This window comes from Sylvia atricapilla, chromosome 7 (assembly GCF_009819655.1).
Source record: "Sylvia atricapilla isolate bSylAtr1 chromosome 7, bSylAtr1.pri, whole genome shotgun sequence".
NCBI lineage: Eukaryota > Metazoa > Chordata > Aves > Passeriformes > Sylviidae > Sylvia > Sylvia atricapilla.
In genome coordinates, this window is record NC_089146.1 from 501396 (window position 1) to 515587 (window position 14192).

At 47.5% G+C, this 14192-nt stretch overlaps 1 protein-coding gene across 4 annotated transcripts in view; it reads left to right on the forward strand.

The window, feature by feature from the left end:
* Positions 1 to 14192, forward strand: part of HDAC4 (histone deacetylase 4) — a 175613-nt gene that overhangs the window by 20865 nt on the left and 140556 nt on the right. For all 4 annotated transcript variants that reach the window (XM_066322354.1, XM_066322357.1, XM_066322356.1 and 1 more), the window contains exon 2: positions 4147 to 4396. In XM_066322354.1, coding sequence (XP_066178451.1) covers positions 4375 to 4396 — 22 coding nt within the window. In that variant the 5' untranslated portion in view covers positions 4147 to 4374. The remainder of the gene's footprint in view (positions 1 to 4146; positions 4397 to 14192) is intronic.

Below are 14192 nucleotides of genomic sequence, written 5' to 3' on the forward strand. Positions count from 1 at the left end.
AGAGACAGCCCGGGCACCAGAGCTCCTGGCTGTGGAGAAACCCATCTGACTCAGCTCTGAAGGCCAAGGCCAAGATTCTTATTGGAGAGGAGCAATTAAAGCTGTGAAAAATTGAGCTCTGTAAATAAAGGTCTGTGGTGACTGTCATTAGTGGTTGCCACACATCTGGACTTGTGAAAGCACAGAGGCACATCTGGAAGGGGTTGGGAGGAGAAAGCATGAATGTTCACCTGCCACAGAATCACAGAACCTTAAGGGGTTGCAAGGGACCTTAAAGATCTTCTTGTCCTGTCCTCTTGCACCTTCCACTATCCCAGGCTGCTCCAAGCCCTGTCCAGCCTGGTCTTGAACAGTGCCAGGGATGCGCCCACAAGCTCTCTGGGCAACCTGTGCCAGTGCCTCCCCACCCTCACAGTAAAACATGTCTTTCTAAGACCTAAACTCTCACTCTTTTCAAGTTTGAACCCATTATTCCTTGTCCCCTCACTGCCCTTCCTGATGCAGAGTCCCTCTTCAGCTTCCTCACAGCCCCTTCAGATAATGCAGTGTTGCTTTGAGGTCTCCACACAACCTTCTCCTCTCCAGGCTGGACAGGCCCAGCTTTCTTGGGCTCTCTTTGTAGGGGAGCTGCTCCAGGCTTCTATTAGCAAACCATTCTTGTGGCAGAACTGTAAGATTCTTTTGTAAAAAAAACCAAAAAACGTTTGTGTTTGGGTTAGACAAGATCTGGAATGACTTTAAATCCAGGGAAAACGCCTTGCGAGGGCTGGTGGTTTGCTGAGGCACCAAACCAGGGGGAAACGAGGTGCTTTGGCAGGGGCTGCAGCCCCTCAGCCTGTCCTGCAGGAACAGAGGCTCGTTTGGACCTGTGACAAGGGGGTGACAGCAGTCTCAGAGCATGGCCACCCTCTTCTCCAGGGATGTGATGAGGATACAGCTGCTCATGCACCAGCCCTCATGGTTTCAAGGAGCCTGTGCTCTCAGGTGTGCCCTGCTAGAAGCAGGCTGAAATAAACAGGTATTAAGTGGTTCCTTGTGCTCCTGTTCATGAGATTTTTAAAAGTCCACCAGTGATCAGACTCTGAAAATTCTCCTGTAAGGCAGGACGCTTGATGATCCCAGTCCTGGTTAAATAATGTTTGACAAACTTGCTGGTTTGAGCCTGCAGCTGTGCTGGGCTCTTCCCACAGTGCCATCCTGTGCCTTGTCCGTGGATGCTCCCCGAGCCCTCCCTTTGCTCTGTGCCTAAGGCTGCGCCAAAGCTGCCAGGGTCCCTGTGGCCCTGCTCACTGCCTGCCAGGCCAGTTCCCATGGGAGCAGGTGATCCTGGGGCTGTCTGTGCACACCTCTGCTCCCAGCTGGAGCCCAGTGGAGCCCGAGGTGCCCCTGGCCCCCCAAAATCCAGGGGTGAGCCTTGCTGTGACCCATCTGGCCAAGGCAGTGGGGTCTGAGGTCCCTCCTGTGTGTGGGGTGGCAGTGGGCAGGTGGCCCTGAGCCAGTCCCTGTCTGTGCCGGATGGGAACGTGCCTCTGGAATGATGCTCAGGGTGGACTCGCTGTTCCTCAGGCCAGAGGTGATCGTCCTTGTCCTGGAGGCACTGGGGCAGAAGTTAAACAAAGTCGGGTTTGTTTTTAATATCTCTCTCTCTTTTTTTTTTTTTTTTTTTTTTTTTTTTTTTTTTTTTTTTTTTGTAACAAGGTGATTTTCTGGGAAAACCCTCTAGACCTCCCAATACTCAAGACAGAGGGATAGATGGCATTTTGTTTCTTTTAATTAATGAGTGTTTTCCTTAAGACAGCAGCAGAAGGACAAATGTACAGAAGAATTGATGCAGGTGGAGGCCTGGCAGCATTGGTCTTCACAGAGATCAGTGCGAGGGCTACCTGATAATTGCAGTTTGGAGGGAGATAATTTGGGACATGACTGCTGTGTCCTGGAGAGAATCTTGGAATCACAGAGTGATTGGAAAGGACCTTAAAACCCATCTCATTCCACCCCGTGCCAGGGGTAGGGATGCTGCACACTGTCCCAGGCTGCTCCAAGCCCCTGGCCTTGGACACTTCGAAGGGATGGGGCAGAACTAGGAATAGATTAATAGCAGGAATAGATAGGTGTTGTTGAATGGATTTGGTTTGTGGTACTGGTTCAATCCAGTTTCTTTGGGAGACTTTTCACTGTTCACGATCACATTTTCATTCTTGTGCTGGGAAAATGAGGACACGGAGATCTGGTAACTCCGCTCCATATCCTTCTTGTCTACAGCTGAGATGGCTTATGTTACAACAGTACCTGCTGGTTTTAATGGAAATAAATTATGTTAGTATCTTGCTAATGCCTGGTCCAAGCTGACCCAGCTCTGTTTAACAGGATGGGCTGATTAATGGGACTGGAACATCTTGAACATTCGGGATGGCAGGGACCTGCAGGGATTAGAAATGACATTTAAGTGATTTTCTTTCGAATTTGGTGCCTAACATGGAACGCGTTCCAGGTGTCTAAGAATGCAAGATGGGCAGAGAGGAACTTGGAGAGTGGTGATGCTGAGACACTTGGGCTGCAGAGAAACAGCCTGTTAAAGAGGGCTTTTAATGAAGCACAGCAAGGAAGGGACTGTGTTCAGCAGTAGTCTGCCAGGGCATTTTCCTGCACATCAGGGCAGTAACCTCAGCCCATCCTGAGCCACTGTGCCAGTGCTGGAAATCTCAGACCTGGTTTTGCTTCTTGGAAAGGAACACTCCAATCCGAGTGTGCTAAGAGCTCTTCCAGGAATATCTAGCACTGCCTGAAGTGTTGTGGCACAGCCACAGTGTGGATAGATGCTCCTTGTGCAAGGCAGAAGCAGTCCCCATTGCAGCTCCCATGGCAGCCATCCCCTGCCCCAGCGGTGCTGCAGGGCACCACTCCTTGGGATCTGCTGCCAGAGCAGTTTGGGGTGAGCAGAGTCAGCTAGATCTGTAGGGATGGGCTGGAGCTGGCTGCTGCCAGCAGGGTGACCTCACCCCAGTGCTGGCGGATGCCTGGCCAGGCAGGAGGAGCTCCCCTGGGTACCCAGGAGGGATGGGCTGCTGGTTTTATGGTGCAAAGAAGAGAAATCACCAGTGGCTGTGGGATACTCTACATAAAGGACAAAGCTGGCTTCAGTATGGGAGCTTGTGCCAGTGGCAGAGCAGAATCCCTGGGACAGCCTGCCTGTGAAACAGGGATGCTCCAGAATCCCAGAATGGCTTGTGGGGAAAGGAGCCTCAAAGCCCATCCCGTTCCACCCCCTGCCATGGGCAGGGATACCTTCCATGGCTCCAAGCCCCGGTGTCCAGCCTGGCCTAGGACACTTCCAAGGATGGGAAATACTGGATGTCACTAGGTGTAGTGCCAAAAATAACCCTGAAACCTGTCCCTCAGACTGAACTTAAGCAAGTTCTTTTGATGGAAAGGGTGGCTGCTTAGGGCAACATTGGTGGGTTTTCCCCAAGCCAGGGTATCTACTGCTTCTATACTCCATATTCTGGGGGGCAGGGGCCGGGGGTTGCTGACTCTGTGGGTCATTTTCCCCTGTTCTCTCTCCGTCCCTCTAATACACAGCTTCAAAATAGTTGGGAATGGTGGGTTTTTTTTTCCCCCAGGGCAGTATGGAGCTGCTTCTTAGTAATCTGCTGGAGGCTTGGGTAGAGTGGGAGTGGAATTGATTGTGTGGGTTTTTTTTTCCTTCCTGCTCCAAGACCACTTCTTGGCACTGAGGAATTTTTCTTTAGACTTCTTTAGGGAACAGATGCATGAAGTACAGTTACCACTCATACATATGGCTTTTAAAATATGGAAGCTGTTGGACTGAAGTGGCTTCATATGGTGCTGTTGGAGGATGAGAATTAACACGGAATTTTGGGTTTCTGAGACTTGAATGTGTCATTGGAAAGTTGTTTCCTCTAATTGTTTTTTTTTTTTTTTAAATAATGTTAAGTATTTATCTGCATCTTTATGGTTATTAATCAAAGTAACATTTACAACTCTGAAAATTACTCTGTCTGTAGCCCTTAATGCCTAAAATAGCATTGTATTTTAATCTTGGGGATAAATAGGTTATATAATGTACAATTTAAATGGCTGATAATCTTAATTTGCTAACGCAGACATCTTTTTCTTTAATTGCAGGTTCCCATTTTAAAAGCCATTGGAAGACATTCTGCCACCCTCTTGGATTACTTCCCATACGACTCAGCATGTCACTGTGCCCTGGATTTTACAACGTGGCCATGATTTAATCCCCACTTCCCACTCCTATGTATTGGTGAAGCACTGGAGCTCTTCTGAGCTGCTGTTACTCCTGTGGGAACTGATCTGTCTTGAATCCCTTCTCCCAAGGACTAGACATTGCCAGCAATGAGCTCCCAAAGCCATCCAGGTAAGGGCAAGGCCACTCGGAGTCCCAGCAGCGACCCCAAAACACAGTTTGTTGCATGAACACACCTTTTAATTGTGCTGGAACCATCATCCAGATCCCCTCCCTTTCCTGCTTCGTCTCCAACTTTGGGTGAAGGTGGAAAGTGCTGTCACTGTTACCAAGAGTTACAAGGAAGTTTGATTGTTTCAGGTGTCTGATTGTTCTAAGATTTGGGTTTGTAGTCGTTGCTTCAGTGAGAATTGGTGTTTTTTTTGAGTCATTAACCAGATGTTTAATTTGTTAAACCTGTGCAGATGAGCTGTAATGATATGGAGCGCACCTCCAAGGAATGGGCATGGTTCTGCTGGTGCCTTTATTGATATTTAAGGAAACTCTTGGACTTTTAAAGTACTTTTTAATAGGAAGGAATAGTTTTGCTGGAACAAAAGTCAATTGATGCACCTCAATGGTGTCTGGGGGATTATCCCTAATGTGTCTTGTAATTTGAGGCATGATTCATCACTACCAAATTGTGCATTTCTGTCTGTCAGGAGGATCTGTAGCTGCTCAGTTATCTGCGTTTCAGCTTAAAAGCGCCTCACACATTTGTTTTTAGGGAGTTTGGGGCAACTTTTGTGTTAGGCAGTGCTTTGTAAGAGGAATTTTAATTGTGCTTGGGGTGTTTCAGTTTGTGGTACAGAATTGGCTGCTGGGAAGCAAATAATCCAACAACAAGAAGGCATGTGGAAGGACTTATTTCACTCTGCCTCTGAGAGATTACTCTGTGACTTCAGTTTAATCAGGTTGGGGTTAACAATTAAGGCTGAAGTGCTAAAAGCCAGAGAACAGCTCCGAAGCTTTAAGGAACCGCTTGTTTGTGGGGGAAGAAATCCTGCAATAAATAGGGGTGCTGGAGTCTGTGGGCAGCAGGGATAGATCCAACCCTCTCCTCACAACTGAAATGAGATTATGAGTCTCTAAAAGCATCAGAATTATCAAAAACAAACAAACAGAAAAGTGGCCGCTGCTTCCATAATGTAGCAGTCTCTTGGATTTTGAAATTTGCTGGTACTACGAGGAGTTGAGAAACTTAAATGTGTTTGTCTGAGTGTAGGTGTTTACTGGAGACACAAATGCCAAGTGATGTTTTCCAGGAGCTCTGTTCTTCAGATAACAGGTAATTGTTGTTTGAGTGTTTTCATGACTCAGGAGTGAGGCTGGGCAGCTGAGGCTGCCTGCTTTTCTCTCCTTGTGCTGGTGGGAGACCTTAAACATCCACCTGTAGTCCAAACCCAACTGTGGGTATTTCTTGGCTCCTTAAGGAGCAAGTCTCCAGAGCTTTGGGAAGTGGTGATGTCCTTCCTGGTTGGGCTGTTACACAGTGAAAGCCTGATGCTGGTTTTCCTTGCTTCCTTTCAGAATTCATCACTGAACACTTGTTTCTTCTGCCTCTTTCTGCTGCTTTGGCTCAGCGTTTCTTTAGATCCACGAATCAACTCGAGCTTTGTTTTTGTAACAGCCTTATCTAGAATGGTGCTGAGAAGGGTGGCCTGCTCAAAACCCAGGGATGTGGCAGCTGTGGCAGCAGGGTCATGTTGGATATCCACGTGGGTGCTGGGTTCTCACTCCGGTTGTATTTCTGGAATTCTGCAGCATTTCGTGGTGGCTTTTCACCCCCGGTGCTCGTTTCTCTTTCAAGAGTCAGTTGTATAATAAGGAGCAGAAATACTTCTTAAGCCTTGCCAAAGATGACATCTGGACTTCTCATGTCAGTTATCATAACAATGTTGATTATACAGCTACAGGTAATTATTCCTAATGATGGACATTGTTTAAGGGAAGGTTCTGGCTTTACTCGAGAGCCTATTAAGCCTTGCTTCAGTGGGTTCAAGCTTTCTTCTCTGATCTTCTCCAAGGCCAGCACTAATGGGATGTTTTAGGAGCCGTGCCATGAGATTGTTGTGGCGCAGATGAATGGAAGTGGTTTGTGTTGGGTTTTTTTTTTCTGTGCTTTTTTGATTTTTCATTTCACTCTGCGAAGCTTTAGTGAGGAATGTTGGGCACTGAGGGCTTCTTGCTGAGCAAGGTGGAAAAATACAAAGAAGATTTAAGTTAACTAGGAAAGGTGTGAGTTCTTCCCTCTTCTTTTCTTGTGTTTTGGAGTAAGATTCTGTAGGGAATAAGAAATAGCTTTTGGAGAAGAAGAATACCCAGGTGGGAGAAAACTTCCTGGGAGGCGTCACGTGGCCCTTGGCTTTTGGCAGAGGAGTTGCCGCCTCTTCCAGTGCTGGAACAAAGCTTGAAAAAAGGTGCTGAAATTGTGCTGCGAAGGCTCAAGTTGCTGCGAAGTATAATTAAGAAAATTAGGCTAATTAAGATAACATTTAGGATTATGACAAAGCTCAGGGCGGACGGGGGGAAAGCGTGTTTAGTTTCACTCCTTAACCTGTTCCTGTTGGCCACAATTTAAACTTGCCTTACATAACCTGTGGTGCTCACCTTACCCAGGCTGACTGGGTTGTGAATAGATGTGGGGTTTTTTTTATATTTTTTCTAAAAAATGTTTTAGGGTTTTTTCCCTCTCTTACTGACCTTAAATGATTCATTCCAGTCGCCTTCTACCTCCCCTCTTTAATTTTCCATGGCTTGAGTTTCACTATCGTTTGCTTCTTTAATCAGTAAAGATTGTTCTGCTGATACTAGTTATACATAAAGATTAGTTATAAAAAACCAAAACACTTAAAGTTAATCACTCAACTGATTTGTATTTGTTTAAAGTTCACTTTCCTTTGTAAAAGCTAAAAATCTCCATGTTCAGTGAAGCATTTTGTTTATGAAATGTTATCTTGCAGGAATTAACCAGTCTGAATGCAAATGCTCCATCCTTTCTTCAGAGCCACTCTTGCAGAGATGCAAATTTCAGCTACATTTTGCAGTGCTGAATGTTTGGTAATTAGGAATATTGAAGTTTTGAGAATGAGCTGCCTGGCTGATAGAGGAAAATCTGCAGCAGGGATCATTAGGGCTGAGAGTAGCTCCCGGAGGAAGCAGAGAGCTCCAGGATTACACGGCACCGGGAGAACGAGTTGGGGAGTCACGTACTGCGATTTGCTGGGCAGATAAGGACTTTTGTATGGGGCTTTATCTGCACCCAGCCACTCTCCTGCCCTGCTCCATGGCTCAGTGAGGCATGGAAAGCCATTTCACGCAGCACACGCAGAAGAGCTCTCCCTGTGAGCATCTTCCAACGTTTTGCACCGCCCGATAAATATTTGATGCGTTCTCTTTTTAAAGATTAAGAAGTTTCTGTAGAGATGCATTTCAAGGCAGCTTTAAATGACACTGACCTACTTTCTGGCAGCAGTGAGGCTATCTGGGGGAGTTATCTGGGGGCAAGAGCATCATTTCAGATAAACACAAGGACTGTGGGGGTAAACTCCAGCCCTCCTGTAGCAGGGCTGGGCCATGGCAGGTACTTGGTGGCTGTGGAAGAGCATCTGGACATGGTGTATCACAGAGCCATGAAATGGTTTGGATGGGAAGGGACCTTAAAGCCCACTACATCCACGGGCAGGGACACCTTCCACGACCCTAGGTTTCTCCAAGCCCCGTCAATCCCAGCACGGAACACTTCCAGGGACCCCTGCTTCCCCTTACCAGTCTGGTGCTCTGGTTTTACTGGATAGTTCTAGTCTGGGAATTCAGAGGCTGTACCCCTGAGCAGCCTGGTTCCCCAGTTTTGGGGAGGATTTTTGGGGTTTGCTGTGGGGTAAACTCAGCAACAAGTTCTGATTAGAAGAGCTGAAAACTCCAGGAGATGGAACTGTCCGTGTCTCCACTCACTTTTCTTTCTCCAGCCCATCACAGATAGGCCAATTCCACCTTCATTCCTGTTCTTACCCATGTGGGAGCTGAGCCTGTCCTGGATTTTCTCTAGGAACGGTGTCATTTTAAGGTCCTTGAAAGTTTTAAGTCTGCTCCCACTAAACCTGTGAAGTTTTCACTTTCTGGAGCATCAAATAGTTGGGACTTTCTGTGCAAGGGTTTGATTGTACCCTCAAAAGAGAAGAATTGTTTTGTGCTTCCATTTGGGGTTCAAGCTGAAGTTCCTGCTAGGTCAGTGTCCCTGCCAAGTACATTCCTCTCATTTCTGCTTTTTCTTTAAATGCAGCTCTTGCACTTAGGAATTCTTTAAAAGCCCGTTTCTAAAGTAAGTGTTTTAGCCTGTGATGTTTCCTGCAGTGCAAAGATGAGAAGCAGGTACTTGTGATGAGAGGCAGAGAACTCTGGATTATTTTGAATGGAGTACAGGGAAGACTAAGGATACAAAAAAGGTTGTACCTTTAACATTGGGTGATTCTGTAATAATGTTTGAGATAGTCCTTGGGATCTTGTGTCTCTTTTGGACTGGAGACAAACCTTTTTCTATGCGGTTATCACATTTTTGTTACTCACTTTTGGTCAACCCCAGTTTGCCCTGTGTCTCATACTTCCCCAAATCCAATCTGTTACCAGAAGAGTGGACAAGCAATTGCAGTGACGTTTCTTCTTTTTAGTGTAGTGTTTAGTGTATTTTTTTTGTCCTCTGACATCTGCAGAAACTGCCTTTACGGTCAGAAGATAGCCACGAGTGAGTGAACATGGAGTAGCAGGTACCTGACTGGAAAATGAACAATTGTGGAATTTGTAACTCTCCCATCCTTCAGGAAAGGCTTTGCCAGTCCCTTTCTCCCCGTAGCTTACCATGTACAAGGAATTCCCCCAACACAGACCATTAAGCAAGAAAAGCCTTGACACCTGCATGATTTGAGGTGCCAGGTGGCGTGGTCAAACCACTGAGAAATGGGGCACAAAATTTATTCTTCCACTGAGAAGATTAAAAAGAATACATCAGCAGGTCTTTTAAAGGTTTGGTTTCCGTAGCCAAACCCCAAATCCTGTCGTTTCTTCAGTTACTGGGAAAATTTTAGCTGCAGTGCCCTGCTTTGCTTTGGGGTGTTCAGCAGCTCTTGGGGTTCCCCCTGAGGATTGCTGTCACCCTTTGGCTTGACGGACTCATTTGCTCAAGTGATTTTTGAAGCAGATTTTTAGCCCTTCAGAAGGATGATGCTGATCTTAAACCTCACACCCGTTGAAAAGTGAATTCCGTACGGGAATAACGCCCGGTGGGCTTTTCTGAGACCCTCCTGTCTCAACTACCCCTGGTGGCAGTAGTGCTTGTGGAAGTTTCCAGAAGCCCCTGAGTGTGTTTGGGGATCAGTGGGGCATTGCAGGTCCTTCTTTGAAGCCTGGCAGCACAGGCTTTGCCAGGGAATCCACAGGGCAGACTTGACCTTGTTTGTAGCTGCCTTGCTTTGATGTAGCAACAAATGTTTTGAAAGCTTGAGTTGCCGAGCATGAGGAGGTTCTGCCAGGATGGCTGGGCAAAGTCAGCCCAGGGAGACAGGAGCCTGACCACAGTTACCTGTGGATACTTGGGGAAGGGGGGAAGGACAGGTAGGATTGTGACAACAGCCATTAAATACACCCTCTCAACCTCTGCTCATGTGTGATGTGGATTTTTTGGAGGGGCTGATAAGAGTAAATTTTACTTTTATTTGTTGTTTTGGTATTTTGGGGAGTTTCTTTTCTGTCATTTTGGTTGTACCAAGGGCTGAACAATCCCAGCACTGAAAAACAACTTCTTTTGCTGACTTGCCCGTAAACAAGCAGAGTGCCTCTCCTCCAGGAAAAGCTTCCAACCAAGGTAGAGTTGCTTGCAGTGGAGGGGACTGCTGGAAACCTCCTGTGCTCTCTGGGAGGGCTGGGACCAGTGTGTTGGAGAAATCGCAGCTGAATTCAAAGAAATCACTTGTTTTTAAAAAGCAAAAATCAATTCTGACCCTTTAGCTATTCTGGAACCCGTGTACTCGCGCTGTTTGGAGCCGCTGTGCTGCCAAACCACATAAATAGCTTTATGGGGCAAATTGTGATGGGAGCGAGGTCTGCTTTGGGAGCTTTGAACTGCCAGCCTTGGCCTCAGGTACCTGTTTTGTCCTCCGAGGCAGCTGCTGAGGCTGTGTGACCCCAGCAGGATCAAAACCACGGGGCGAGGGGCCACGGGCTCTGCCTGCTCCCTGCGGGCCGTGCTCGCTGTGCTGTGGATTTTGAGTTTTCCTTTACCAGCTGCTGCCGTCCCTGAACTCCCGTGCGGTGACTTTTTGTTTCAGCCCGTGATCAATGGCCCCGGATCAATGCGGGTGTTTGGCCGCGTGGCCGCCGCAGCCGGACGGCAAATTGGGAGCAGCTGGGAGATGGGAAACGCTGCCTCGGGTAGGTCATTTGCCCAGAGATCTGAGGGCAGGTGGTTTTTTGTGTGCTGCTGGAAAGGTGGTTTCCTTGGTTCTGATCAATTGACAATTCTTCGGGCAGGAAGTCCTTAAAGCCTGGTGATGTTAAAATAATCCATTGAGAATTATATTTTGCTCCTCTGTTTAAGGCAGTCAAAACTTGCACTTTCTACTCAAACAGGCTTAACCCCCTCTGTTAACTGTGACCTTTATTTTATGCTGCCTCTAAAGAGAAACAGTTTTAAACGTTTTTTTCACTCCTGATCTAGAAAATGCTTCAGCTGCTCCTGTGGGAAGACATAAAAGCCTGAACTAGACCAACCCTCTCTTCTCTGGTCATAAAATCATCCAAAACAGTGAAAGAGAACGTACACCAAACTCCACAAGTCCATCCAAGTACTGAATCGTTGATGTCTGCCGCTTCAGAAAAAAAAATCTCTAAAACTTCCCAGAACCTGCTTTATTCTAACTAGGGTGCCAGTGGTCTCACAGAACCTCTGCCAGGGGAAAGCATGTGATCCTCACAGCTTACCAAACCCAGGAGAAGGGCTCTGGCATCTCTTCCCTGCCAGCAGCAAGAATCTGAAATCTGATTGGCATTAGATAGCTTTTTCCCTTCCTTTTTTTCCCTTCCAGCAGGTGCAAGGCCTGTTCTGCAGGCTTGTAACTCTTTGACAGGTTTATCGTGATGTCTTCTTGGCAGGTAGGGCTGATGCTATTCCTTCAGCCTGCATTAAAGATTCTTTGCTTTTTTATTTTTTCCCTTCAAAGCGGAGCTCTGTGTAGTAGCTCTTTCAAGGAGGTGATGGGACTGTTGCCCCTGGTTTCCTTCTTTTTATCTGGAATTGCAGCAGGGAGAGCCAACCTGAAGGATCACTACACCTTCACCACCACCTCCACCTCCCCCAAGTAAACTTGAGGCAGGTCGATCTGAACAAACACAGCATCAGATCGTGTTGACAGAGGTTTGGGAAACGTCTGATTTAATCCTCTCATGTATTTTCCTTTTGGTAAGGGAAGTTAATGGCAGGGCAGGTTCTGCTCAGGCACTGGCTGATGCTGAGTCTTTCTAAAGAAGCTGCTCTGTGAAAGTTGTCCTTTCAATTTATTTTTCTGTTTCCTCTCTTTTCGATGGTGCTCGTCATGGGAGACCTCAGCCTGTTGTTTTTAGCAGCTCACCAAAGCGCTTAAGGAGAATTCCTCCTCCTCCACTGATTAATTTCTGGCATGGAGCACAAAATAGCTCTTGCGTCAATAAACCGTCACAGCCTTTGCTTGTCTCTGTCAGCGTAAATACAGTTGGACTCTAACATGCCCCCAAGTAGGCCAGAGTTTGCCAGTTTTGCAGCTGCAGGGTGGTCAGGTCCAGGAGTGCATGGCTGGGGTGTCAGAGCTGCTGCAGTTCACGCTGCAAGCCCCTCTGCCCCCTACTTCTCCTTAACTTCTTATCGTCTGGAATTCTACTCTGTTTGTAAAGATACCGTTCCGCAGCTTAGAGCGTCATGGTTGGGGCGCATCTGTTTGATTTCCTGGGAAAACAGGAATGCGTTTGTGGCTGTGAGCAAGGGTTCTGCTCAGTGATTCCCAGCCCTCACTTCGCTGCTTCGCCTCCCATCACTTGGGAGGCTCCTTTTCAAGCTGCTTGCTCAGACTACTCTTCTTTTTTTTTTTTTTTTTTTTTCTTTTTAACTAATTTATTTATTTATTACTGGTAGTTCTGGTGTTTGCTTTTGTTTCGGAAACCGTGGATAGCAGTTGCACAAAAGAACGTGATGTTTTGGGAGTGATTGCCCAAATCATTGGGCAACAGGGGACTTGATCTTTAGATGTTCCAGCCATCAGATGAAAGAAACTTTCTGCAAAGCCATTTGCTGGAGCAGCTGTTGTGTAAACCGTGCTGATTGCTGCTGGAAATGGGGAGGGGGGGTGAGAAACCTGGAAAGTGGGTCATCCTTCTGCACTTGGGATTCTTGCAGGGAAGCTTGAAGGAGCTGCTGGAGAGGCTGGGACCATCCATTGTCAGCTTCTGAGTCAGAGAGTGGGATGGAAGCTGCTGGTTGTCTCCAGAGGTTTCTCCTTGGAGAGTGCCCTTATGAAACTGCTTGTTTGGACTTTCCTGGAGCACATTCCTCCTCCCACTGGCAAGGCTGCCCCCGCAGCTGCCCTGCCTCTAAATGGAGCAGTTGAGCAGACTTGAGAATAAGAATGATTTAGGAATGTTTCTAAAATTTAGGTTTTTAAAAAATTGTTATTATCTTAATCTACACCTAAATACAAATGCAAAATGCTGGTGGAGGGGTGGGGGAGGGTTCCTCGATATCCCACCTGTGAGTGAAAGCTCTTGGCAGGTATTTTTGCCTGTTTTGAGAAACCAGCTGTAGCCACCAAACTGTTTGTTCCATTATAAACTTCTGCACCTATTCCTTGTGCCTCTTGAAACACAACCAGCCTGCGGGTGCCAGTGGATCAACACTGGGAGGGCAGGCCTTGATGTGATTTGGGTTTGGAAGAAATTCCAGAGATAGAGCACCTATTTTGAGGAGAAGACTGTCTGCTCAAAGGTGACTTGCATTGCCGGAAAGGAGAGCATGGCCTGCTGTCAGCCTCATGTGGGGATGTGATATACTCTGTATTTTCTAGGATTTCTCCTCTTGTTCCCTTGGCCTTCCTCCTCCTCTCTGGAGCTGCGAACTAATACTCACTAAGAGAGTTGTTACGTGTTTTGGCCAAAACACAGAATGTGTGCGCAGAATATTCCCCCTGCTCTTTTTCCCCATTAGGGCTCGAGGCTTGAGAGTGAAAGTACAGGTTTAGAAGTGTTTTCCTGGTCAGCTTGTTTATTCCTTGGTCTTCGATGCGTGGGGCAGTGCTGGAGGAGCCACGAGGGGTTGAGGTTGTGGGAAAAGGCAACGATGGTTGTGTCACTGGGGCTTTCTGGCAGCTGCCTGCCCGTGCCTCTGTCGGGGTGCAGGCTGCGTGGGATTTTCCTGCTTTTCTCTTCTTTGGTGTTGTTGCCAGGGTGGTGTTTTGGCTCTGCAGTGGGCACAGAGCAGCTTCTGCTCCCCTGTTGTGGCTGCTGTGTTTCTGTCCAGGCTCCTCCTGTCTGAACTGGCCAGAGTTTATTCCTCAGGGCTGTGCTGGGCTGGGGCTGGGCTTTTCCACAGCCTGGCATTGGGTCAGGCTGTGTTGGAGCCTGCTGATCACAGACACACACACTCTCTCATTTTCCCATCTCAGGTGTCTGATGTGCCTCTGGACAGAGCATCACGCGGTGTGCTGTGGGGGCAGTGAGTGGTGCTGGAGTAAACACAGACCTGCAGTTTGATGAGGGTGTGCTTGGGCTTTTCCTTCCCCTCAGAACCTGGCTGCTGGAGGGCTGGAGATCCTCTATCCCCACTGATCAGGCTGGGGCGTGGGTTGGTTGTTCCCCCCAGGGAGCTGCGGGTTGATTCTGGGAGCTCTCTGGAATGCCCATCCCACATTGAGGA